This window comes from Falco biarmicus, chromosome 4 (assembly GCF_023638135.1).
Source record: "Falco biarmicus isolate bFalBia1 chromosome 4, bFalBia1.pri, whole genome shotgun sequence".
NCBI lineage: Eukaryota > Metazoa > Chordata > Aves > Falconiformes > Falconidae > Falco > Falco biarmicus.
Window position 1 is genome coordinate 75057658 of NC_079291.1, and position 25543 is coordinate 75083200.

General features: G+C 53.7%; 1 protein-coding gene across 1 annotated transcript in view; it reads left to right on the forward strand.

Annotated features, from left to right (window-relative positions):
• Positions 1–148: 148 nt before the first annotated feature.
• LOC130148802 (mitochondrial Rho GTPase 2) overlaps positions 149–25543 on the forward strand; it is a 45327-nt gene continuing 19932 nt past the window's right edge. The window contains exons 1-35 of the mRNA XM_056337806.1: positions 149–216; positions 1102–1196; positions 1302–1478; positions 1759–1876; positions 2356–2526; positions 3461–3584; positions 4340–4407; positions 4502–4611; positions 5511–5741; positions 6368–6436; positions 7500–7610; positions 7712–7857; positions 8163–8220; positions 9795–9913; positions 10105–10266; positions 11207–11319; positions 12416–12532; positions 13069–13304; positions 13779–13918; positions 14495–14625; positions 15845–15975; positions 16467–16628; positions 16911–17039; positions 17579–17712; positions 17791–17828; positions 18312–18431; positions 18851–19033; positions 19856–19956; positions 20870–20972; positions 21444–21565; positions 21943–22102; positions 23468–23658; positions 23934–24102; positions 24437–24548; positions 25113–25284. Of these exons, the coding sequence (XP_056193781.1) occupies positions 207–216; positions 1102–1196; positions 1302–1478; positions 1759–1876; positions 2356–2526; positions 3461–3584; positions 4340–4407; positions 4502–4611; positions 5511–5741; positions 6368–6436; positions 7500–7610; positions 7712–7857; positions 8163–8220; positions 9795–9913; positions 10105–10266; positions 11207–11319; positions 12416–12532; positions 13069–13304; positions 13779–13918; positions 14495–14625; positions 15845–15975; positions 16467–16628; positions 16911–17039; positions 17579–17712; positions 17791–17828; positions 18312–18431; positions 18851–19033; positions 19856–19956; positions 20870–20972; positions 21444–21565; positions 21943–22102; positions 23468–23658; positions 23934–24102; positions 24437–24548; positions 25113–25284 (4533 nt within the window). The 5' untranslated portion in view covers positions 149–206. The remainder of the gene's footprint in view (positions 217–1101; positions 1197–1301; positions 1479–1758; positions 1877–2355; positions 2527–3460; positions 3585–4339; positions 4408–4501; positions 4612–5510; positions 5742–6367; positions 6437–7499; positions 7611–7711; positions 7858–8162; positions 8221–9794; positions 9914–10104; positions 10267–11206; positions 11320–12415; positions 12533–13068; positions 13305–13778; positions 13919–14494; positions 14626–15844; positions 15976–16466; positions 16629–16910; positions 17040–17578; positions 17713–17790; positions 17829–18311; positions 18432–18850; positions 19034–19855; positions 19957–20869; positions 20973–21443; positions 21566–21942; positions 22103–23467; positions 23659–23933; positions 24103–24436; positions 24549–25112; positions 25285–25543) is intronic.

Here is a 25543-nt window from a genome sequence, read left to right on the forward strand (position 1 = left end):
TCCCGACAGCTCGCTCCCGCCTGTAACGCGATCGCCGCCCCCAGGCCCGGGCCGGCGGCCGCGGGGGGCCGTTCCCTGCGCGTCCGAGGGGGCGGGGGGCGGGGTCACGTGACGCGCAACAGGCCCCGCCCCGCGGGGTGTGGCTGCGGGCGGCGCGCACGGATTGGCGGCGGCCGCGCGGGACGGTTGAGCCGGCGGCGCGCGCCATGGCGGCAGGTAGCGGCGGTTCCGGGGGGGGGGGGGGGGGGCGGGGGTTACCGGGGCGGCTGGGCTGGGGGTGCCGGGGGTACCGGGGCGGTACCGGGGCTGCTGGGCTCAGGCCAAGGGAGTACTGGGGCGGTACTGGAGTCGGGCACCGGGGTACCTCGGGTACTGGGAGTACCGGGGCTGCTGGGCTCGGGGCATGGGGGCACCGGGGCTGCTGATTCCACGGTACTGGGACCGCTGGACTTAGGCACCGGGGTGCTGCGTGCACTGGGGCTGCTGGGGTCGGGGGTACTGGGGGACTACCGGGACTGCTGAGCTTGGAGCATGGAGGTACCAGGGCTGCTGGGCCCGGGGCACAGAGGTACCGAGGGGGCACCGCGGCTGCTGGGCTCAGGGCACGGGCATACCGGGGCAACACCGGGGCTGGGGGTACTCGGAGCACAGGGATATAAACGGGGGTGTCACCGGTTGTGGGGGTGACACGGATCTGGGGGGACTTGAAGCATGGAGGTACTGAGTCCATCACCGGGGCTGGGGGGGGGGCACTCGGGTCAGGGGGAGGCTCGGAGCATGGAGGTATTGGGGTGTCACTGGGGTGGGAGGACTAGGGGCACAACGTTACCGGGTCCATCACTGGGCTCCAGGCACAGGAGTGACACCAGGGCTGGGGGGACTCGGAGCACGGAGGTACCGGGGGCATCACCGGGGTTGGAGGGGCGCGGAGTATGGGGGTACTGGGGGCTGTCACCAGGGCACGGGGGCACAGGGTGCAGAAATAACAGGGTGGGGGACCTCAGGACATGGGGGTATTGGCAGAGTCCCCAGTACAAGGAATAACGGGGGACATCCGGGCGGGGGTACTGTCCCCCCCGCTGATCCCGGTGATGGTACCAGTAGCCTGGCAGCATCCCTACCTGAACATCTTCAAGCATTTCCGCGTGGAGGAGTGGAAGCGCTCCGCCAGGGAGGGGGACGTGGCCGCCCTCAAGGTAACAGGGACACCGGCACCATGGGGTGGTGGGGGGGAGGCAGCCACAGGTGGGCAGTGCTGACACCCCCATCCCCCCTGCCATCCCTTTCCCTGGTTTTGGAAGGACACGAGGCTGAAGGGAACCGTGTACCGGATCCGGAGCTCCACCCCTGCCAGCAGCTACCTGCAGCTGCCCCGGACAGGGACGCAGTCACTGGGGCTGGTGGGGCGCTACCTCTACCTGCTCTTCAGGCCCATGCCCCACAAGCATTTCGTGGTCCACCTGGATGTCACCACCAAGGTACATGACATGGGGTGGCCTCATTGAACCGTCGTGGCCTGATTGAAGGACCAGAGGGTGGCAGCGGCGGTCTTCTTGGGGTGTGCAGAATTTGGCCGGTTCTTGTTGCTGATGGGGGGGTTACCCCGAGGTGGGGATGGCTTCCATCCTCATGGCATCTCCACCGAGGACAGGTGCCACCGAGGGGACAGGAGACACAACCATGTGCGTTATTCTCTGCAGCATTTCCCTGCTGAAGCCACCAGGGTGACTAGAGCTCTATGTGTGTCTGTCTGCTCAGGAAAACCAGGTGGTTCGCATCTCCTTCTCCAACCTCTTCAAGGAGTTCAAGTCCACGGCCACCTGGCTGCAGTTCCCCTTCATCTGCGGAGCAGCCAAGGGCTCACCATCCAGGCGCGGTGAGGAGTGTGCGGGGGGCTGCCACTGGTGGCACTGGGCTAGCACATCACCACCAAAATAAATTGGTAGAAAATAAATAGAGTTCAGAAGTTGACTTGATGTATTTGAGGAGGACGAAGGGTGGTGGTTCTGAGAGGAGACTCAGCAGCTGGAAGGTGGGAGCTGTAGCTCCCAGGAGGGATGTCCCCACCCCTGTTCTCCTGAACAGCAGGGTGCCGTGTCAGGCTGGGCACGTGTCCATGGAGGCAGCGGGGCTGCTTGTCTGTCCTTTCCCACCCCTGCGCTGCAGTAGTGAGCTCTAAGGCGTGTTTTCCCCATCTCCCATTTTAGCCCAGACAAGCCAAGCCTGGTGGGAGTTGTGACTGATAAATACTTTTTACTCAACTGCGTTCATCTTGCGTCTCCCATTCCGCAAGGTCCGAGGTCTGTAGCATCTTTTCCTGTTTTCCCTTTTGCCACCTGCCACTCTCCTCCCCAGGTCTGGTGGGGGCAGCCCCTGGTGATGTGCGCTGGACCTGCCTGGTGCTTGACCTCCACTCCATCCTCTCCCTCTACCTCAACCGCCGTTACAGCCACCTGAAGAGCATCAGGCTCTGCTCCAATCTGCTGGTGAAAAACCTCTGCACCAGCGACTTGGTGTTCGACCCAGGTGGGGAGCCGAGACCTCGGGGCAGCCTCAGGTTTCTCCTGTGACTTCAACCCAGCCTGCATGGGACCTGGGGGGGTTTAAAGCTGTTTTTGCAGGCGTGATGCCAGCAGGGCTGTTTGCCCTGGGCTGCCATTGCTGTAGCAGCACGATATGGAGCAGAAAGGGCAAAATACTCAATACAATGTTAAGCTGGTGAATACAATCTCCTGACCTCTGGAGGCAGCAGTCCTCTCATTTTCCAGCTGTAAAAGCGAACAGTAAGAGCAAAGTTAAATATCTTACCAAAGTCAGAATATTTTTTCAGGGGAAAAAAAGGTGTTAAAAAGCCTCACTCCTCTAATGCCTGTGCTTTTATCTGCTGGAAGAGCCTGTGGTTTTTTTGTCTCGGAAATCTTTCAACCTGCTTCTTTTATTCACCTGCTCAATGTGGCAGAGATACTTAGGTCAAAACCTTTGTTTCTGCCTTTCTTTTTTTGTGCTGCAAATCTGCCTGACCTGCCAGAAGGCATCAGTGAGGAGGGAGTTAGAGATGCTGCTTTCAGATTCCTGAAACTTGTGATCTCATGGAGACTTTCATGAGTTCACAAATGCATGAAGGAAAGAAGATGAGAAAATGAGAAAAGAGCCTTAACACAAATCATGTGAAACTGCTGAATCACTGAACAGAAATCTAAGTGAAGCTTTGGCCTGGCAGATTTATAACTCGACACCGAGAGTTTATGCTCTGGGGTCTTCTTTGGAGGTTGGGAGTTTCAGGAATCCTCTGGTGCAAAGGTGTGTTAGTTTGTTACAGACCTTAGGGCTGTAATCTTTGTTTTCCAGGCATTCTCACAGAGGGAAGTAGTTTGTGCCCACGTCCCACAGAAAAAGGGATTTCAGCCAGCTCCGCAGGCCTTGGAGAGCTCACTCTCTTTATCTGTCCCCATGCTGCCAGGTGTGACCTTCTCCGAGGCCCAGCAAGCCAGCCTGGCCTGCCGCGGGGTTGCTCCCATGCCGCGGGACATGGCTTTCCCTGTTCCGGAGGGACAGAAGTGGCACGACCTCTACGACTACATCAGGTATGGCTGCTCCTGGCCATGCTCGGACCCGTGGCGGCTCCACGACCTCCCTGTTCCTGTGGGAAGGCAGGATGGGGAACGCTGCTTGAGGAATGATGGATCCAGACAAATCTGGGGCTCAAGCGGAGACATTTTGGTCAACCCAACTCCAGCATTTTGGTGGAGTTAACACATCTGCCCTGGTCTGAGCTTAACTGCTGATCGGTGATGTTTTGGGGCAGGAAAAAGGCTGTAGAACACTCCTGTGCCTGGCGTGGACACCAGTCCTCTCTCTCGGTCTCTTGCTGGGATTGCTCCTGTGGCTACCAGCATAATGCAAGCCTTCCTCTGTGCGTGCTGTTCCTAGGGAGCGCTTCAGCCCCTTGCTAATGTAAGGGGCAGTCTGACGGGCTTCTGCATTGTCATCAGCTGTAATGCCTCATCAAGGGTCAGGTGTCAGCGTACCTTCCTCAGCTTCACCGCTGGGCTCCCATCGCTGGTGAGGTTTTTGCCAGAGGATCGTGTTGGTCATAGATCGCAGCTCGTTCCAGTCATTGGCTTAGCGGCTTTGCCCAGCGCTCGTGGTGCCAAGTTAACCCCTGGAAACTAACGCTGTAGATCAGACTTGGGAGGTACTTTAGTATCCTTATATTTCAGAGACAGTGGGGCAAAAGCAGGGAATCCTATAGGAGACAGTGAAGAGACTTTTGTGCCAGGATTTGTGGGTGCTAGCACGATATCCCGATTACATGGCACCTTCCTCTGATTTTGCTCAGGTTCCCATCCGAGGGGTCCAAGCTACCATACGACTCCATCCAGAAGAGCTGTCCCGGTCCTGCGGCAGGTGGGAAGGCTGGGGACAGCAGCCAAGGCTGTGCCACCCCAGGTGGGTGCCTTGGCTTTCCAGAAGAGCCCAACCTGCTCCTCATGTTGCCCAGGTGGCCAAGTCTCAGAGGACCCCGTTTGCCAGCTGCCCCAGCCAGTGACACTCACCAAAGCAGTCCGTGACCGACTGTCCCTCATCCATCAGATAATCAGTCCCAAAGCTGTAAGTGCACTGTGGAGGAGACTGCAGCCTCTTCCTTCCTGCCTCCCATGGAGTTTTTGCCACGCCTTGTCTTTGAGTTCCTTTAATTAAGATGTAGAAGGTGCTTGTTGTCATTTGCAGCTGATCCAGGCAGGTCAGCCCCCTGGTCTGTTGACCCTGTGGTCAGTTAATGCCTGGGTGGTTTGGCATGGCACAGCACAGAGCAGAGACAAGATAAATGCCGAGTACCTCTTAATCTCCAGACATCTATCCTCCCTGTCTCAACTGAGCCAGCAAATAGTTGTGTCTTCAAATTATAGATAAGGAATGAGGACTGGCGACTAAAGAAGTTGATGGGGTGCCCTCGGGGAGCAGAGCAGTGTGTGGAGTCTGGATGGCTGGGACTGCAGGCTGCTGCCCTTGCCCTTCCCTGCTGGTGGTGGTGTGGGAGCTGGCACCTGCAATCAGCGTGGTGATGGGCTTTTGGAGAGGGACTGGGGAAAGCCATCCTTCTCAGGCTGCGGAGAGGGAGAAAGTGAGGAGTCCGACCCCTCTGCTGTTCTGAACTGGGAAGCACCAAGCAGCCTGGCCAGGTGCTTTTAGCCTCCCCTGCTCAGTGGAGAGAGGGCAGCCCTTCAGAGACTGCTCAGGGCTGGATCTTTCCTGGAGCTCTGGTTTGCTGTCTGGAGGAGGCAAACTCTGCACAGACAACACTGGCAGCGTAGGGAGAGCAGCTGGTTAACGTACCTGGCCGAGCTAGGTACTTACAGGGATGCTCTCCCTCCGTGTTGCTTTGTCCTTGTTTGTATTTGCTGTGAAGAGTCACCTGGGGAGATGTGGTTGTCTCCCTGTGCCTTTGTGGTGGGTGGAAGGTGCTGGGAGGAGGGCTGAGCTCTGTCTGAGGCTTTGCTCTTTCTCAGATGCCACGCCGGTGTCGGGTAATTACAAAAAGCATCCCTGAGGTTCACCTGACAGCCCCAGGGCCTTGGGGAGCCATGCCTGCTGGGAACCAGGAGCTAGAGAAGCACCAGCGACTACCCAGTGTCGGGGACATCGGGCAGTCACCGGCAGTCAGTGATGGTGCCATCCACGTCTATGCTCACCAGAAGAGCAAACAAGCCAGCCGAACTGTCCGTGTCGGCTCAGAGGAGGTGGGTGAAGCGCTGAGGAGTCACAGGAGCTCAAGAGTGGCTTTGGAACGCTTAGGGCTGGTGCTTGTGAACCTGTCAGAAGCAGCAGAGGAGATGCAAGCTTCAGGCTGGAGTTTCAGTTAATCCTATGGAGTTCTTTCGCTGGTGTTAGTTTTTCTGACTAGCAGTTCTCCTTTCCACTAGTATCTTACTTGCCTTGAAAGAGGGACCTTGTGATCAAGTGCACTGGCCTTAAGCCAATAACGTATGTTTGCTAATTTGCCCAGAGCATGTATGGGAAGGACCCTGGATCAGGCATGCCAGCCTGCAGGTGGACCTCTGCCTGCAGGGTAGGAGGACAGCCCTTCCCGCAGCAGCCACCGGCTCTCTGGGCACTGCCAGGGCTCTGGGAAGGGCTGGCTGCAACCCCCAGCCTGGGTGGGAGAGCTGCTCAACACCGGCAAACCCCAGCTCCTCCCTCCAGCCAGCTCTGACTTCTGCCAGGTTCAGTAATTTAAAGCCATCCCCTCTAGCAGGAGGGGACCAAAGCTGCTTCTGTGCTTTAGAGAGAAACAAGTGATGGGGACGGAAGGGCCCTGTGGGCTGAGGACCTCCATCCAGCTCTAAGTGCTGTCTTTCTTTTCCAGAGGCTTTTACCAGATCCCATCCTGAAGCTGAGAATGATTATTGGCTTTGGAGGCTGCAGCACCAAGTGGGTCAGTAACTCAGGCGGTTTGGGGAGTTGATCTGTAATCACGTGGCCGGTGTATTGATTTTTTGCAGGCACGAAAGGCAGCCGAGTGCCACCCTTCCTGTACGTCTTGATGGGGAAAATGACCCCAAAGCAGATAGGCACAAGCTTATGTTTGTGCATAGGTCTTCTGCTGCTATGGCGGTGAATTAAAAATTATGGGGGCCTTATAGCTGGAATAGATCATTTAGGTTGGAAAAGACCTTTAAGATCTAGTCCATCTATTAATCTAGCACTGCTGAGCCCACCACTAAACCATGTCCCTGAGTGCCACATCTACACATCTTTCAAATAGCTCCAGGGATGGTGACTCCACCACCTCCCTGGGCAGCCTGTTCCAGTGCTTGATGAACCATTCAGTGAAGAAATGTTTCCTAATACCCAGTGTAAACCTCCCCTGGTGCAGCTTGAGGCCATTTCCTCTTGTCCCGTCTCTTGCTACTTGGGAGATGAGACCTACTCCCACCTCACTACAACCTCCTTTCAGGTAGTTGTAGAGAGCGATCAGGTGCCCCCCTGAGCTTCCTTTTCTCCAGATGAAACCACCCCAGTTCCCTCAGCTGCTCCTCATCAGACTTGTGCTCCAGCCCCTTCCCCAGGTCTCACAGCTTCCGCGTTTTATCCCGTTAAAACTAGAGCTGCTTTGTAGGACTCTGGAAAGGAGGAGCTGTGTTTGGATCATTTCCGTGGGGCGCTGTGCCTCACGGGAGCCCGGCTTGCTGTCTGTGTTAGAGACAGGGTGGGTTTGGTTCAGCCAGTTCAGAGCTCTGCCAGCAACATCTTTGCCCTTGTATCTGCTGTTCACGTCGTAGACATGATTGGTACAGTAAATCCACTGAATTAAGTAGGATGTTGGCTGGGTTTTAGTTTTCCTTTGCGAGTTAGAAGCTCAGCCCGTGTGTGGGAAAGCATCCCCTCACCTGCATGCGTGCGGCAAATCTGCTGAAGAAATCTTTGTGGGTCCAGCCTAGGACCTGGTGCATCTCTGGGGGTCCCGCGGCCCTCTCATTGTGGTCTCGGTCCTGCAGGCACTGTGGACTCAGAACAACGCTGCGGTGGTCTACCCCTGCCACGCCGTTATAGTGGCCCTGCAGATCCAGACCGGAGAGCAGAGGTTCTTCCTCGGACACACGGATAAGGTAACTCCTTACAGAGCCATACGGTAGCGCCGTCCTTGTGCCCCAGACGTACCCCCAGTCCCAGTGCTTCTGGAGAGCCACTGACCTGGTGCTTCCCGCAGGTGTCAGCGCTGGCCTTCAACGGGAGCAGCACCTTGCTGGCTTCCGTGCAGGCTGGTCCCCTGAGCGTGCTGCGTCTCTGGGACTTCCCGACGGGCAGCTGCCTCTCTGTGTTTAAAACCCACATCCATTCCCTCTTGTCCCTGAGGTGGGTTTCAGCCTGGGTGCAGGGATGCATTCGGGTGGGTGAAGTGTTGCAGCACGGCAGCTTTTCTGTGCTATTGGGCCGTGATAAACCAGGGGTGAGTTACAGCTCTGCTTCAGTTGCCTGTGTTTATCACTGAGACCTGCTGGCAGCTGGCCTGGAACAGCCGATATGCTGCCAGCTCCCTCCCGAGCTCATCCCTCAGGCTGTGCTGTCTCCCCATACCCACAACTTGTCTCCTTTTATTCCCCGCTGAGTGCACTCGGAGTACAAGGAGTTGCGTTTCACCAGGTGGCCTCTTCTTGCAGCTTTTCCTACAGCGGAGCCATTCTGTGTGGTGTTGGAAAGGATGGGCACGGCAAAACGGTGAGAACTGAAACTTGGAGGTTTCTCTGCCCTGTGAACAAGCGACATGAGATGACTGTTCTCCCGGATTATGTAGTTATTCTGCAGACAAACCTCTGCTCTGGGCTTTCCTTGGCATGTTCCTCACTGCAGTCAGAGGGAAATCCCTTCCATTAGGTGCTTAAAAAATACTTTCCTTCTACCTGATGCTTGTGAGCGTTCCTCAGCTGCAAGCAAAAAAAATGCTTTTGGAAGCAGCTCGAGAGAGCTGCTGGGGCTGAGGTTTGGGGCTGTTTCTGTCGCTAGTGTGGCACAGCCCAGCTCTGAGCCCAGGCAGGGTGATGGAGGGGGCTGTGTGATTCTGCCTGTACCCTGTGGGGATCGCCGCAGGCTCAGGCGCAGCGATGCTGCCCGCCTCCACAGCCATTCTGGCCCACGGGGCTGGGGGTGACACGTGTTTGTGTGGCATTTTGAGCTGGAAGGCTTTCAAACACATAGTGAAGGAATGGGGACTGAAGTGAGAGGGTCAGCACTGACTGGAGCCCCAAACACCTCCCCACTTTTGTTTGTTTGGGGTTTTTCTAGGGCATTTAGGGCAAGATGTGGGGTTTAATCTTTCAGTTCTGAGCATTGCCCACATCGCTGCTGGAAGGGATGCTGGGCACTGAAGCTACCACCCACCGATGTAGCTAGGGGATGACGCAGATCCCACATGTAGCAGCCAAAAATAAAATTGTTTCATGGGACTGGGGGTTTTGCTTTATCAGTGGAACTGTTCTCATCCACTGATCCCTTATTGACGACCACCAGCAATTAGCTGTGCCATTGCTAACTGCGTGTTGCCTGCAGGAAAAAACAAACACTGCTCTGGTTTTGTTCCCAGCACGTGGCAGTGGTCTGTGATCTGAGTGGGAGCTGGTGAGCTAAAACTGGGGAGTGGGGCATCAATAAGGCAAAAGCAGGATGGGAAGATGGGTGCTGGCTGGGAGCACCTCTCCCAGGGTGATGCCTCAGCCCACCCCAGCCTCCAAGGTGATCCTGGCTCTGTTTTTAATGCTATTCTGAAATGCAGAGCATCAAATCACCTGCGTTTCTTCACCCATCTCCCCCTTTCCTTTGAGGAAAGGGTTTGACTCTCTCACCCCTTGTGGTGGGTGCCCCGAGCATGCAAACCTGCATGGGAGCGAAGTGCTGCGGGAGCCAGTGCAGCTGCCTTTGTGCTACCTCCAGCCCCGGCAGCCCGGCTCAGCCCTGGTGCAGTTCCTGTGTCTCGGCAGGCAGAGTTCCCACTCCTCTGTGGATTTTTTTTCCAAGTCTGAGCCCTGTTGCCAGGCAGCCCTAGGATTTAGAACCTATAATTATGGATGCCAGAGAAGAATATTGCTATGAAGCTTTGCAAAGCTGTTGGACTGTCCTAAACCCTCTGTGTGAGAGGGTTTTTGTTTCCCCTGCTTCAACTCTGCTATCAATACATTGTGCCCAGCTCTGGAGCAGGCTCCTGTACGTGCAGCTGCCCAGCTGCTGTGATGAAAAGCTCTTTTGCTGCCAAGTTTTCCACGTTTGAGCAGCTCTGCCATTGTGTTTTCTTGCTTCAGATGGTGGTGGTGTGGAACACTGCTCAGGTGACCCGTGGCGGAGAGGTGGCCGTGCTGGCCAAAGCACACACGGATGTGGACATCCAGGCCTTGAAGATCGCTTTTTTTGATGATACCAGGTAGCATGCAATGAAAATAAATCAAAAGCACTGGTTCTGGCGTGGCTGCGGGGGGAATTGCAGGGCTGCAGCCATCTGTTTGCCATCCCTGCTCTGTGTCCTGGCTGTCAGCTGGTGGCCCTTGGGGCACTGGCCTTTGCCGGGTGCTTGGGGGGTCCTGCCCGGCTCTCACGCAGCCTCTCCCGGGACAGGATGGTGTCTTGCGGCCGGGACAACATCAGGCTGTGGCGAGTGCGGGATGGAGAGTTGCGCTCGTGTCCCATCAAGCTGGGCGAGTACCATTCCCTGGAGTTCACCGACCTGGCCTTCGCCGAGGGGCACACTGCCGAGCGGGAGCCGCAGGACCGCGCGCTGTAAGGGGCTGCCATGGCTTTTGGCTGCTTCCCTTCCCCCTTCCTGCCTCTGCGGTATCCCCTAGCTACATCGGTGGGTGGTAGCTTCAGTGCCCAGCATCCCTTCCAGCAGCGATGTAGGCAGTGCTCAGAACTGAAAGATTAAACTCACACCTTATCCTAAATGCCCTAAAAAACCCCCAAACAAACAAAAATGGGGAGGTGTTTGGAGCTCCAGTCAGTGCTGACCCTCCCGTTTCAGTCCCCATTCCTTCACTATGTGCTTGCAAGCCTTCCAGCTCAAAGCACCACGCTTTGCTCAGGCTCTCCCTATAAAATACAGGTGCCCCCTGGAGCTGGGAGAGCCCCCTCCTCCTCGGCACGCTTGGCTTCCCAAAAGAAATTGGGCTGCTTGCAAAATAGCCCAAGAAACGGGTATTCCTCTTGCTGTACTGCTGTTTCTTAGTGAATCACTCCCCACTCGAGCCTCGTGGTTAGCTTTCTGTTGGCAGCGGGAGGAGTGCGGTACATATCCTTTTGCACACAGACAAACACACGCTTTTTTGGGGTTTTTTGGGGGTTTTTTTTGTTGTTGTTGTTTTATTTTAATCATCAAAGTCAGACCAGCTCAGCTGGCCCCATCTTTCCCCGAGCTGTTCCCTGTGGCAGAGGGATGTTCATTTCTGCAGTCTGTGCTGGGCTTTTAGCATTTTTGCTAATTAAGGTTTCAAAGGGATGGGAAATAAAATAGGAAGTTCTGCCTTGGCTGTAGATCTGTAGGGCAGCGCGTGGAAAGGTGCCCTTGGACACCTTGTTGACCTGTTACATTACCAGGAACCAGAATTGCTTTCCATCAGGCAAACCGTTTAACGGGTGAACCAAGCTGGGCTTTAACTAAACCCTGCCAGCACTGCTTCTCTTGCCCCCGGTGTGCCAGAGCAGGGGTCTCTCTCCCGTACAGCTTTGTCTGCAGCAAGAGCGGCCACGTCTTGGAGGTGGACTACAAGAACGTCTGCATGAGGAGCGCACGGCGGCTCCTGCCTGCACGGCCAGACGGGGCAGGCGGTGGCTCAGGTAGGAATACCCGCAGGCAGGGAGCACCTCAACCATCCTCGGGGTCCAAAATGACCATAGATAAATCTCTGGTAAAATAAACCAGCTACTTACCTACTTCCAAGGATTATTTTGGGTTGATTAGATCATTGCTGGCTATTTGCCTCTTAAGTGCTGCAAATAGTCTTCCTTAGTACAGCAAAGTATAATTTTAAGAAAGAATTTGAGCGTTTTAAATGCTGATTGCACTTTCAGAGAAACACTACTTTTAGAAACATGAAACAAGGTCTTAATTTGCTGATGGGAGTCTTAATGTAGAGATGGAAAAAGAGCTAAGCAGACCAACGAAAAAGATGAATTGAGGGATTTTTTCCATTATTCAGCCTGTGCAGAGTGTTTAGGAAATCTTTGTTGCTGTATACTAAGTAGTACAGCTTTCAGCTCTTCCATTAATTTTAACAGTGGGAAGAATTTGCTTTCAAGTGTGATTGCTCTGATATCTTAAAACTTAGTGCATACTTTGCTCTGGCAAATTGAGCTGATTAATCTTGAGCATGCCCCTTTGAGAGAGGTATGTGATTCCGGTTCTCACTTCGTGGACGAGAAAACGCCCAAGAGGAGATGAAACGATGTCCTTGGGTGTCCTGGTAGCAGTGCTGGCTCTCACCAGTGCTTTGACCGCTGGACTTTATACCTGAATCAAAACCTCCCAGTTTCTTTAGATCTGTATTCTCTCTCCCTCCTCAATGTGCTGCAGAGAGGATTTGAGATGTGGAATTGAAAGGGTTTTGTATCTCAGGCAGTTAATCTAGTACGTCCCTTGCCACAAGAACCTATTCAAGGCAAAAATACGACGGGGTTTAACAAGTGGGAAGATTTTTCCGTGCCTGGTGGGAGTTGCACAGTGGTAAAGAGGAGAGCTGGAAAGGGTTAGGCACTGAACATGTGCTGAGTGCGGAGAAGGACTTGCTGAGACTCTTCAGCCTATGCTATCGTCACCATGGGGTTCCTGGCTGCTGCTTCCAAGACTTCAGCCTCTGGTCCAGGATGGGGCAACCCCCGGGTTGGGTTTTCTTGTTTCAGCTATACCAGGTACTGTTGTTTTTGGGGTTTTCAGGCCCTGGGATTGCTATAAACAGTATCAGCATCTCCTCAACCTTCTGTGCCACGGGTTCAGAAGATGGCTACCTGCGGCTGTGGCCACTGGACTTCTCAGCTGTCGTCTTAGAGGCGGGTGAGTAGAGCTGCAACGATGCTTCTGAGCTCCGCACCTCTGTCAGCCTGCTGCTGTGAAGCCAGAGCTCCACTGCCACGTCTCCTAAAGCAATGCTCACGAGTGAGGGCATCTTTCATACCTACTGTCTCTGGGGGTGACTGGCTGACTGGCTTGGAAGTCTTCAATGACAATTGTTCATTCTTGTAACTGGTAGGAGAAAGGCAGGATCTCCTGGGTGACAGCAGGCACTCTATCTCAATTTCTGTGCCCTTGTACCCATGGCTCACCTGTCCATGAAAACTTATGGGAGAATTTGAGTAGTTCTTTACTCTTTTTGAAACAATCACCGTAACAGCAGAGCCCAGGGACTTCTAGAAAGGGCAGAGACTAATTTCCCACTAAACTCAAACCTGCAAGCATTCAATGTTCAGGCTGTGGGATGCTCATTCCTGTGTGCATTACTTTCCTACATGTACACCTGGTTTGGTAGCTGTGTTCCAACCGCTGCTGCCCCTTCTCCAGGGGGGTTTGCTGACTCCTGTGTCTTTCCCCAGAGCACGAGGCTCCGGTGAGTTCTGTCTGCATCAGCCCGGACAGCTGCAAAGTCTTGTGCACAACGGCTGCTGGGAACGTGGGCTACCTGGCTATCCAGTCCCGGGACTACAACACCCTCATGCGCTCTCACGAGGACTCCATTCTGGCGTTCTCTGTGGAGGGGACATGGAAGCGGATGGCAACAGTGTCCCAGGACAGTACCATCCGAGTCTGGGACCTTGTCTCCATGCAGCAGGTAGGGGAGACGAGAGTCAGTAGGTGTCTCACGTTTCTTAATAATCTCCCTGGTCTGTGTTTGGTCCAGTTATCAAAGCTCCACAGTTTGAGAGCCCTTAAATGTCCTCCCTGAAGCGTGAGAGGGTACCATGGGCAAGAAATTCTTTGGGAGTATGGAGTTCTGAGAGTTTTACCTTAATGCATAATTTGGCCTTCTGAAGGTATTGCCAAACAAAAATATTTTCTTTTCCTCTACATTTTGAATATTGCTGTTTAACACAAAGCATAATACCCAAGGGCTTTATCTAAATGCCCGAAGACCCAGGCCCTCCCAGGGCTTTAGAGTAATCTCTAAATGACTCTAAAGATCAGGATCAGATTTCTGGTGTGGGACTTGCCCATGGTGGAGGTCTGCGGCTGTTCCGCTGTCAGGTATGGCTGCTGGGCAGAGCTTTATCCAGCTTCGTGCCTGTGGCGTGTCCCTTCCCCACAGCTGTACGACTTCACCGCTGCCGAGGAAATGCCGTGTGCTGTGGCCTTTCACCCTGCCCAGCAGATCCTGGCCTGTGGCTTCGACAGCGGGATGGTGCGGACCTTCTCCTTGGCTGCCTCTGATCTCCTGGTGGAGCACAAGTGAGCGTTTGACACGGGAGCCACACTGGGGCAGGCGTGGGTCTAAGCGGGTTCCTGGCAGAAGCCATGGTGGTAATCGAGGAGGTGGGAAAAGTGCTTTTCTTGAGCTTGGTGATCCTCACGTCCTGGCTGAGTGGTTTTCAGGCAGAGTGAGCCCGCTGTGCCAAGGCTCTGGGTGGTAGAATCCAACCCGGGAAGGCTATGGGGGCTCTCCGTGTGACTTCCCAGTGGGCAGCTGGCCATCAGTAGGAAAGAGCTTGTCCTAGAGAGCAGCTGAACAGGGAGCCCTTGCAAGCTTCAGCGTGGGCAGCGCAGGATGCTTCAAAGGGGGAGGGAGCATATCCCATCCAGGGACAGCTGGAGTGCTGCATGCACTTGCTGCTCAGTTTTCCAAAAAGTTGAAGTGTTGATTGTCCTGGGCTGCTGCAGGTGTGAGCATGGTGGGGTCCTCTGCCTGTCCCTGATGATTTTGTTCTCCTGGGTTCTTCACTGTGTTGTGCTCGGTGTTGCTACTATTTTCTGGGGGTCTGTTTGGTTTTTTTCCTTCCCTTTTTCATGTTTTCTGCCTTCTTTCAGGCAGCACCGCACTGTGATCACTGGACTGACCTTCTCTCCAGATGGCAATTTCATGTTCAGCTCCTGCTTGCACGGCACTCTGGCTCTTTACAGCTGTATGGCGCAGAAAAGCCGTGTCCTGAGAGTCCTGGGTAAGGCTCTGGGGTTGTGGGCTGCCTTTCTTCTTTTTTTTTTTTAATTAGCACAGACACCCTAGCACCAAAGCCAAACCAGATTCAGACTACTCAGAGAGATATTTTCTGATGAACCTTCTGAGCTGTGTCACTTGTGTTTATACTGTACGTGTGAGCAAGCCCTGGTGACTGCCAGCCTTCCCCTACCTGTCCTGGTTCAAATGCTCTCAGCTTGCTTGGTGTTATGATTTCGTGAATGGGCTGAAATCATAGAGGTTTATCTGTGCCCAGGCCCCAACTCTTTCTGTTCTCTGGATGTGCGGTTTAATTTGTTTAAACTGGATTGTTTCCCTAATCCTGTCTGCAGCACAGCTGCACAAAGCGCCGTGCTGGTGAATGGAGAAGGTGGGGAGCTGCGGGCAGGGGAAGCAGTACAGGGCAGTTTGGAAACATTAATGTCACTTTTAATGTGTGCCTTTGAAATAGGCTGTAGCAGCACAAGCTTGGGCAGGGAGGGGGAGCTCCGTTATGCAATATTGTATAAAGAAGAGCATCGTGCCTCAAGAAGTGTGCAGTTGAAATAGGTGAAGGAACAGGGGCTTGGAGAGACCAGGGAATGTGTCCAAAATCACCTAAGGTTGGTGTCAGTGCTGCAGCTGGACCTTTACATGTTGACTTTTGCTCTGAAACGGTGTTCGCTGCCTGGCTGTGTTGCAGGACTGAACAGTGGAATTTTGCTGGTGGAATAAATACAGAGAATTGCTGTGATTTCTGTGATTTTTAGACCTATGGGTCTATCTGCCCACCAGACTGACATCGGTGTGGTGGGGTTCGGCACTGACCTTGTTCTGTGCAGGGTTCAGGCACCCAGGCTGCAGCTGAGATCTCACCTTCATAGCTCCTTGTTGCAGCTTCTTGTAACACTAAAAAATAAGCACTAAAACCAATTTTATTCCCTTGACTTTGTTCTGCTCTCCTTGAAAACACTGCACGTTCAGTCAGGCAAGAAGCCATGTATCTAGACCTCGTCTTTGAGGTGGTTCACTGCATGTCTTGGATGTCGCAGATAAAATTTGTAGCATCTTCTACAACAGAGGTTGCTTCTTTCTCAGGCCAGAACGTTAACCCAAGGCTGAGTCAGAGGCAGGAGAAACTGTAGCTACTGTCACAGAGCGAGCTGGCTGCAGCGGGGTCTTTACTCCTCTCTTCACTCCCTCTCTCTTGCTGTGGCCCTCAGGCAATGTGGTGGCCCGGGACACTGGCAGCAGTCCGGATGCTTTGGTGGTCAGTGGGGACAGCCGTCTCTTGGCCTTCGTGGGTCCCTCCCAGTACGTTGTGACCGTGATGGAGGCCTGCTCTCTAGATGAGGTACCCAGCAGGTTCCCCGCGTTCCTGGGGGAGGGTGCCGAGGGGAGCACATGCTGCAGAGTGCCATGAGCAGGAGGGGGAATTCCCACCGGCTGCATCCAATGAGACAGATCAAGGGCCTTGGGCACCAGCAGTGTTGGCAAGGGCCTTTCCCCACACAGCAGGCACTTGCTCAGGGCACTTGCAGTGAGGTTTGTTTTCCATTCTGTGAGATAGAAACAGCAAAGTCAAGGTTTCTTCTTCGCTGGCTTCATTCTCCTCTAGAAGGTTCATCTGGAGAAGTGTTGTGTAGGCTTGTCAGCTCCAACCTCTCTGAGCTGCGCTCTTCTGGGCAGCAGGGATGTTGCCAGGACCCTGCAGCCCCTCTTTAGGTGGGAAGGGAAGGGTCTGGGGGGCTCCATATCCTCGTGTTAGGAGAGCCACAAAAGCAATCCTGAGGCTTCTGCAGTATTTGCTGCAGGACATTGGTACAGTAGCTCCTTATTTTACAGCTGCTGAGAGTGGACATCAGCATCCTCGATTTGAATGGCACAGCCATGGACTCTGCAGTGAGAGTCTGCTTTGCTCCTGTGCCTCGAGGCGAGCTCCTGGTATCCACTTCTTCCAATAAAATCCTGGTGCTTGATGCAAAAACAGGACGGCTGGTGCGAGAGGTAAGAGGCTGAAATTCATGCACTGAGGTCTCGTGTCACGTGGGGCTTGGGTGCTTCATGTTACTGTATGAGGCTAAATGAGAAAGGAGCCCATCCTGGTGTTCACAGGCTTCAGAGAAACATGGGTGACAACCTTGTAGCTATCCTGCTATGGTCATGCTTAGCGTGAGCCTGAGCTTGCCCTTGTTTTCCAGGCTGTCACACTCCTGTCCTCTTGCTGAAGCATGAGTAAGGATATGAACTAGCTCAGTTAACGCTGCTGGTGCTGTTTCTTCTCCTCAGGTGTCTCCCGTGCACAAGCTGTCCTGTTCCTCCTTGGCACTGAGCAAGGATGGCAGGTATCTGCTCACTGCTGGTGACAGAGTTATCAAAGTGTGGGACTATCAGATGCGCTTCGATATCAACTTCCAGGTACTGCCCACAAAGGGAGGGAAAGGGGTTGGTGTTGCATTTCTCAATCCCTGGAGAAGAGAGTGGCAAAAGCCCTCTGTCTGACTTGACCCAGTGTTCCCAGTGCCGGTTTGTCCAGCAGCTGAGAAACATAGCCCTGCTCCCACGTGGCAGTAACGCTGGGCTCCGAGCGCGGGCTGGGGCTGCCACAGCACCACACGTAGGGAGACCCTCTGTGAGGGACGGAGGTCGGTGTTACCTGTGTGCTGGGGACAGAGCCACCCAGAGAAGAAAAGGGCTCGCCCTGGGTTTCAAAGGTACTGAGAGCTGAGGTAAGACCTTGGGGGTTTTCAGCTTCTTGCGTCCCCAGCTCAGCACGCTGCAGGACAGCCCGAGGCAGATCAGCCCTAGGTCTGAGCACTGTTGGTGTGGTGCTGGCCTCCGAGCGGGTCTTCTGCTGAGACCTATAGGCACTGGCTACGTGGGGCAGGGAGTGGAGTAACCCCCCACCCCAAGGGCAGGCGCGGTGATGGGAAGGTTCAAGGTGCGCTCTCTCCCAGGTATACATCGGCCACTCGGAGCCAGTGCGCCAGGTGGCCTTCACTCCAGACCAGCGGCACGTCATCAGCATCGGAGATGCCATCTTCCTCTGGGATTTCCTAGCTCTGCCTGTGGAGAGGTCACCCGCAGCCAGGTAAGTGCCCGGTGCTGGGCAGTGCCTTCCCCTGCCCCGTCCCCTCCCGGTGTAACGCCAGTCCCTTTGCCTTTCCAGGGCTCGTTCCCTGGAGGCTGCCCTGCTGCTGGGAGAAGGTGAGTTGCCTCCTCCCATGAGTTGCGCTGGCTGGTGGGTTGGCAGCTCTTCCACGGCTGCCCTTCATGGCAGAGGGTAGGGGGTGGGGGGTTTTGGTTCCTTCCCTGAGGAAGTCACAAAGCGGGGGGGCTAACCAGCTAATTAGTCCCAAAGAGCAGTCTGCAATTAACTGGCACCTCTCGGTGGGAGTCTGCCAGGGAGGGGATGTTATGAGCAGAGCCGCTCTGGGTTTTCTGGTAGGTCTTTCAGCTTTTGCCTTCTGTTTCTCCCTGCCTCCGTCTCTTCTGTTGTCTTTTTCCCTGCCCTCATTGTCCCTCCCTCTCTCTGTCCCTCCCTTTCTTGAAGGACAGAGGAGAAGCGGCTCCTCCTGTGCAGGAGGAAGCTGGAGAAATGAGCTTGGGGGTATCGCCATGGAGCAACCCAGGAGGACAAGAGGATCTAAGGGATGAAGGGAATTACACAAACCCTTTTTCTTCCCGCAGCGGGGAGCTCCGAGAAGCTAAAGGATGCCTCTGAGACGCCTCGGCAGACTGTGCCTCTTCCATTGTTGGCCTCGCCACCATGTTTGGATGTCAGCCCTGTCCACCAAGCACGATGTCGAAGTAAGAGGAACTGCTTGCAGGAAAGGGGTAGAAGAATCTTGTTCTAGGAAAAACTGTCTAGTTTAGCAGCATCCTTGGAGCCATCCTTGCCTGTGATCCCCTTCTGCAGACTGACAGACCAGTCTGCGCTTCCCTTCCCCTAAGCTGAAGAAAGCCAGCCAGAAGCGTTGGGGTTCAGCACCACTTTATCCTCTGCTCTCCCCCACGGATGAAGCTGCTGGCACAGCTTCTCCGAGGGCTGCGGTAAATACCTTGTCGGACATACCCGGTAGGAAATGCCTGCTTTGCCCTCTGCCCTAGCAGATGGACTGTTACACAGAGCAGGAGAATGTCACTGTCAGAAGTCAAAGGGTAGTCACACATGAAGTGTTCCTGAAGGACATGGATTGCTCTGTCCTCCCGATAATTTTTCTCTTCAGGTATTTTCTCCGAGTCGGACAAAGAGGAGGAGGAGGCAGATCTGCCAGGCGGCAGCAGTGTGGTGGCGAATGGAGACAGAGATGCCTCAGTCTTCGTGGTGGAGTCGGTCAGGAACAAGGAGCTTGTCGTGAGGCCCAAAGGGAGGCAGGAGAGCTTGGGGTCTCCTGGAGAATCCACACACGGTAAATCTGGGGTGCTCCCACCTCTTACAGAGCTTCGCTCTTTGGGGCCCTGTGTGCAGGCCTGCACAGCAGCTCGGTCTGTCCCTGACAAAAAAGAAAGATCATTATTAATGTGGTACAGATAGACCTGGACACGTGCTCTGAGTTGTGAGATGAAGGGCAGCAACGTGTTCCTTGGGGGTCTTCCCTTGGGTGCGATTTACCAAGGGAAGCAGTGAGGGAAGCTCATGCTGGTCCCCAGCGCTGCTGCTTTTTCTGGCTCTTTCCCTGCCGCTGCTTCTAGGCACACCGCGAGCCCCTCTTCGGCTTGGAGCCAATATCATCTCTAAGTGGCACGTCCTATTAAACCCGGCAGAAATTAAAGCTCCCAGTGTCTCTATTAATAGATGCACAGCCTGAAAGCTGCGGCAGTTGTGGCGAGCTGCCAGAAGCCGGCAGCTGCCAGCGCTCAGCCCCAGGCAGGGCTTGTTGGAAAGCTTCAACATAAAACTATGCCTCCGTCGCTCCCGTTAAAGACCTCTTCCTAGCTGCATGGCTTATGCTTCTGCAGCGATGCCCGGGGCAGGCAGCGTGGATGCCCTTAGGCTGTTTGCAGGGGGGAGATGGATGTTCCTCCTTTGCTACAGGAAAGCTGCTGTGTTTCCTATGGCTGGTTGTGTAGGAGCATGTGTGACGCTGCAGTCTGAGTTTTGCCTCATGTGTGGCTACATGCACACAAATACATAGCATCTGAACAGATAGCAAGCCACAGCCGAGCTGCTGCTCCCAAGCCATTCCCCGGAGCAGCATCCCATGGGTACTGTTTTCTTCTTTGTGTGGCAGAACCCAGAAAGGAAACCAAAAGTCTCAAGTCCCACAGCTCCATCCACCCAGATTCCTACCGGCATTTCACTCCTCGTTTTAAGGCATCGGTGCTCCCCAAGGTGAGAGTTGTGCCAGGGCTGGTTACCTGGGCAGGTGGCGAACAGGCGTTTTGGGGCTGGAGTAGGTGGATTTTCCAAATTGTTCCCATTTTGTTCTCTGTTTGAAACAATTTGTAAAATATACCCCTGGGCCTGATAACTGAACAGCAGTTCCCCTTTCTCCTCTACATGCAGCTCTTTCCAGACTAGTAAAAAGTGAGTTGTGATCAACTTTTTTTTTTTTTCTGTTCAGCAAATCTGCATACATTTTTATTCAAAAGAAATTGGAATGGCATGTGCTATTGAAAGTGAAAGACGAGTGAGCAATGGAGTGATTCATCACGCACCCATATTTGCGAGCAGATGCGTTGGCAGAGCAGGCTGGGGAAGGCAGTCCATCGAGTGTAGTGAAGACAGTCAAGGCACAGCTCCCGCTCTGATAACAAACAGAGCAATAATAAAACAGAAACTTAACCTTTTCCCAAGCTCTGCTGTTCATGGTGCTGGGAGAAAAGCTACATTCAGCTTGCACCCTCAGTTCTCTCCTCTGTCCCTCCACCTGGCAGCACTTTTTCCCCCCACTGTCTTCCTATTGAAACATCTCCAAGTCAGCAAAACCCATTGAACTCTTTCCCAGCAGGATTAGCAGCTGCTCATCGGCTGGGCAGTTGCTGCCAACCTGTTTTGTGCCCCATTTGAAAGCATCTGTGCCTGGTGCAATTTCTCTTTTGTATGTATAAGTGCGTACTTTGGTATTAATCTATTGACGTGTTGGACTTGAATGCTGTGAGTATCGGCATGAATTTGTGTGTTGTCTGTGTGCGAGGACACGTGTGTGCTTGCATGCACGCTATTTCTTAAACGGGTGTTGAACGTACCTGACTGGGCCACCCTTCTAGAGCTTATTTTAAGCCAGTGTGTATTTTTCTTGCAGAGTTTCTTACTTCCTCCAGCTGGCAGTGAGGTCTTGAAGCTGAAAGCAGTCATCGGCTACAATGGGAATGGCAGAGGGAATATGGTGTGGAATCCGGACACAGGTACACTGGGAAGGCTCTGGGGGGGGCAGGAGGTGTGTGTACTGAGCTAAGTTATGACCTTCTGTCTGTTGGGATCTTTGCTTCAACACAAGGGTTCTTTGTGTTGGTAAGATCTAGTAACCGTTCCTCTTTGCAGGAATGGCAAATTGGCAAACATTAATTGATATGATTACAAACAAAAATAATGGCAAACATTAGTTGATACGAGCAAACTCAGGCTTGAGCTGTTGAGTGGACAGAGCAGAAGGGAAAGCTCTCTCAAAGGCCATCTCGCCTCCTTTCTCCAGGCTGGAAGTGAGATTTTACTCCACTCTCAGCCTGATGGGAAGGGTGCTGACAAGCTGTGTAGAAGAGTCGGCTTTTATATGTTACTGAAAAAAAAGAATTTTCCTGAATTGTGATGTAGGATGCAGTGGGTGCTCTATGTGAAGCCTTTACATGGAAATATCCCATCTCCTCCTCCTCTGCTAGGCTTCTTCGCCTACACCTGTGGCTGCATCATCGTGGTTGAAGACCTGCACTCGGGGTCACAGAATCACTGGCTCGGCCATGCGGAGGAGATCTCTACCCTTGCCGTCAGCCACGATGGCCAGGTTGGAGAGGCTTCTGCTGCCCCGGGCTGGTCTCTGTCTCTGTCGCTTTGGGCTAAAGAAATGTCACAGACTAAAATTCCATTTGTCCGTTCCTTCTTCTGCCCGCTGCATGGAGACCTGGGGTTATGGAAATACAATAACTGGTTTTGGAGCCCAGCTATTCTATTGTGCTGGCTCAGTGTGACAGTAAAAGCTGCTGCCTTCCTCTGGGTGATGCTACCATTCCCTCCTACCATCAGCTGATGGCTCTCACAGAATTTTCCATTTGCCAGCTGCATCACTATAATTTGAGATTGGTAGTTGCTAAGGCTAACTAGCTAATGAAGCGTTCTGTAAGTACTAACCGAGGTCTCAGTGACAACATACTGTTCTGTTAGGTTCTTGCCTCTGCCTCAGGACAGACGAATGGAGACTCCCATTGTCAGATCTGCATCTGGAACGTCCAGGATGGGGTTTGCACAGCAAACCTCTTCCATCATGAGACGCAAGTACAAGCCATGGCATTCTCTCGGGATGACAGGTTCCTTATTACCCTAGGTGAGTACACCTTCAACACCAGGTGTGGGTGCAGGGGGACCCCCTAGAATAGACAGCTCCTGAGAGGAAGGTGCTGCCAGCATGCAGTACCTGCAAGATACGTACCCGCTGGTGGCTGTGAGGCTGTTGCTTGGTAACCTTGGGACAAAGGATAATGCAGCATGTAAAACTGCAAGTGATCTCGGGTCCTCCTGGGAGTGACAGCCTGCAGATGCACTCTTTGCAGCTGAGCCTGCTTCCAGGGCGCTGCTGGCAGTGTTTCGCAGAGCAGCAAGCACCCTGTGCGTCTCGGCCACAGGCATGGACGCCAAGCTCCCTCCAGTTCTTTCTCCTGGCCCCAGCTAGCTTGTTTTTCTTCGAGTTACAGCTTCTGCTGGCTTGTTAAATCCATGTAAACAGTTTGCAGTTACTATATATAGTATCCAAAGGGAAAAGCCTTCTCCTGGACTTCTTATTGCTGCTTAGGTGGAACTGCATAGAAGTAGTCAGGCTTCAAACTGTGAGCCTCCTGCCAGGCAGCGATGCCAGCACAAGGTGGACGCTCAAGCTGTCTGTTTTGTTTAGGCGGGGGACATTTAAAGGACAAATAAGCAATTAGTAAGCTCTTGTTTTGCATGCGAGAGGACCTGTGGAACAGGCAGGACATGATGGGTTGGTGAGTCTGCCCTTGGAAAAAGCGAGCTTTTTGCTGGAGAGAAAGAGAGCTTTGTGCTCTCCCCGGAGCAGCGTGGGAGGGCAGCCCTCCCCCTCCAGCTCCGGCCTGAGCCGCAGGGAAGAGAAAAGCTGGAATTCTCCACTGAGCTTGTGGAGCCTGGGAAGAACAGCAGGAGAGCACTGTCCTCTGGAGCCCTCTGGGATGGCATGTTTGCCATCACTACGGCCAGAGCCTTCTGCTGCCACCTGGGTATACGGTGGCTTCCATTAAGGTCAGCTGCCATCTCAGCTTTGACCTCAGTGAAGGTGACATCCCTTTCTTACTTCAAGACTGTTGTTAGCCCTGAGTGCACTGGAGGGCTTGCGTGGGGGCATATGTTGAGGTGTGTGGTAGCTCTTAAGGATGTAGGAGCAGCTCTGCCTGCTGAAATCCCTACCGCGTCGGCTGCTCCCAACGCTGGCTGCAGACCCTGCCGCAGGGCCAGGTCTGCTGCAGCCTCCAGCGTGAAGCATTGGGCCAGTTACATCTGTCCTCAGCTCAGGCGAGGACCCATCCTGTCGCGCAGCTTTTGCTGAGCACGCAAGGAGCCATGTCCATGCCCAGGGCGGTGTTCGCAGCAGTCATTGATGCTGCGTTGTGTGCAGTGTGTGTGCTTGCGAGCATCCTGAGGCTGCAGGACCTCCTCCTACTGTCTTTCATGTTCTACCTAGGGGACTACAGCGATCAAACCATTGCTCTGTGGAACACCTACACCTATGAACTCGTGCTGTCGACCTGTATCTCAGAGCCAGTCCACGACGTAGCTTTTAGTCCTCTTTCCCACAGAGAACTGGCCTGTGTGGGGAAGGCAGCTGTGATGTTCTGGCTGTTGGAGGAGCAGGGAGCTGACGTCAAACTCAAGGTAAACCTCAATTTTACCTTCTTTTAAAATTCATGTTTGGCATCTCTGCCGCCTTTTCTAAGCCCCTGGTGAGTGCAATGGGGGCTCTGCCCCACAGACCTGTGAGAGCTGATGATTTCTCTTAGTGCCGTGATGCTGGCTGGCCATGAGTGGCTTTCAGTTGTATTTGAGGCATTAACCGCATGAATTGAGGGTCAGAGGAGGGGTTGTGTTTTTTTCTGATTTAGGTAAGCACCATATTCTTTTTGACGTTTCTGTTTTATGTGCTCCGGCAGGTTCATCGGGCCTCTGCCCCAGATATGTTGGGGCCAGTGGAGCTGACCTCTCTCTGTTATGATGCTGACACTCTTCTTTATAGTGGGACCAACTCAGGCCAGATCTGTGTGTGGGACACCGAGACTAATTGCTGCTTAATGACATGGGAGGCTGACGAGGGCGAGATTGGTGGGTGCAGATGCCCTGGCTGTTGGTCGGGGCTGTAACAGGGAACTTGTTAGGAGAGAAGAGCAATGAGCTTGCAGACATCCAATTTCAGCTGTGCTTGGGAAGGCAGTTTGCTTTGTTGGGTGCAAGATGCATGGGGTGGCAGTGGATCTGTGACCTGGGTTTCCTGGGGAGCTCACCTCTAGTCTGTAAAAATGCTGGGTATTAAGCTGTAGAAGACCCATACTGCCCTGTCCGAATGAATCGGTGGCCTGGCTGTCAGGAGCAGCCCTTGGGTGATGGTGCAGAGCGGTGGATACTCACGGGTGCCCTTCATTCCCCTGTGGCCTCCCAGGCGTGCTAGTTTGTCGGCGCAACAGGCTGGTGAGTGGCAGCAACACAAAACGTATCCGCCTGTGGGCAGTGGCCGCCGTGCAGGAGCTGAAGCTGAAAGGTCTTGACACCAGGTAGGAAGGACACTGCCCCCAGCATCCCCGCTGTGCTCGTGCCTGTCTCACTCTGCTCTCGAGATGCTTTTTCTGGCAGCTCCCAGGACCTGTCTGAGAGGTGGCTTTTCACGAACAGACATCAGCTCTGCCTGCAACCATGCTGCTCCTGTGGCTCTTCATCCTTAGCTTTTCCTCTCTATCCCATGACTGATTCTTTCTGCCTGGATCTTTTTACTGAATTTTTGCCACAGGTGGCTGAACCCTCTTCATACTGGAAATGGCTGGAGTTTATCATGTCTGATGTTTCTGTTGGTGGTTTGTAGGAAGTCATTTAAGAGAGTTAGTGAAAATATATTGCCTTTGTTTCTTCCCTTGCACTATCACATCATCTGTTTTTCTTCTTTCCTATAAAAGATGGTTGCAGTGCAAATGCAACAGTAGTCACTGTTCAATGTACAGGAGCCCCTCACTGAGCCATTTAGCTGCAAACATGTCACTGGGCTTACCAGAAAATTGCACTTAAAGGATGCAGAGTGGCTGTTCCAACATTTGAGCCAGTGCTTATATCCTCCTTTCCTCCAGGTCTAGCTCGGTCCTGCTAGAAAATGAGATTACCCTCGATGGGACAATAGTCAGTGCAGCCTTTGATGATTCTCTAGAAATGGGAATTGTGGGCACCACAGCAGGAACGCTGTGGTACATCAACTGGACAGAGAGCATGAGCATACGACTCATCAGCGGCCACAAGAACAAGGTTAGAGGGGCTGGGCCGGGCAGGGTTTGTCCTGCAGAGCATGTGCAGGCACAGAATTGTTCCCTGGGGTGGGCATCAGAGAGGTCGGGGAGCTGCAGGGTTCCCTGCGCTGGCAGGATGACATGGAGGAGTCTGCAGGGAACTGTGCACATGCTTCGTCTGAGCTCACCCGCTCTAGCCTTAGGTGTTTAAAGCCTCAGCCTGAGAGCAGCTGTGGGCCTTTCTGCTAGAGCAGAAGAATGCAGTTTGCAGTCACTAT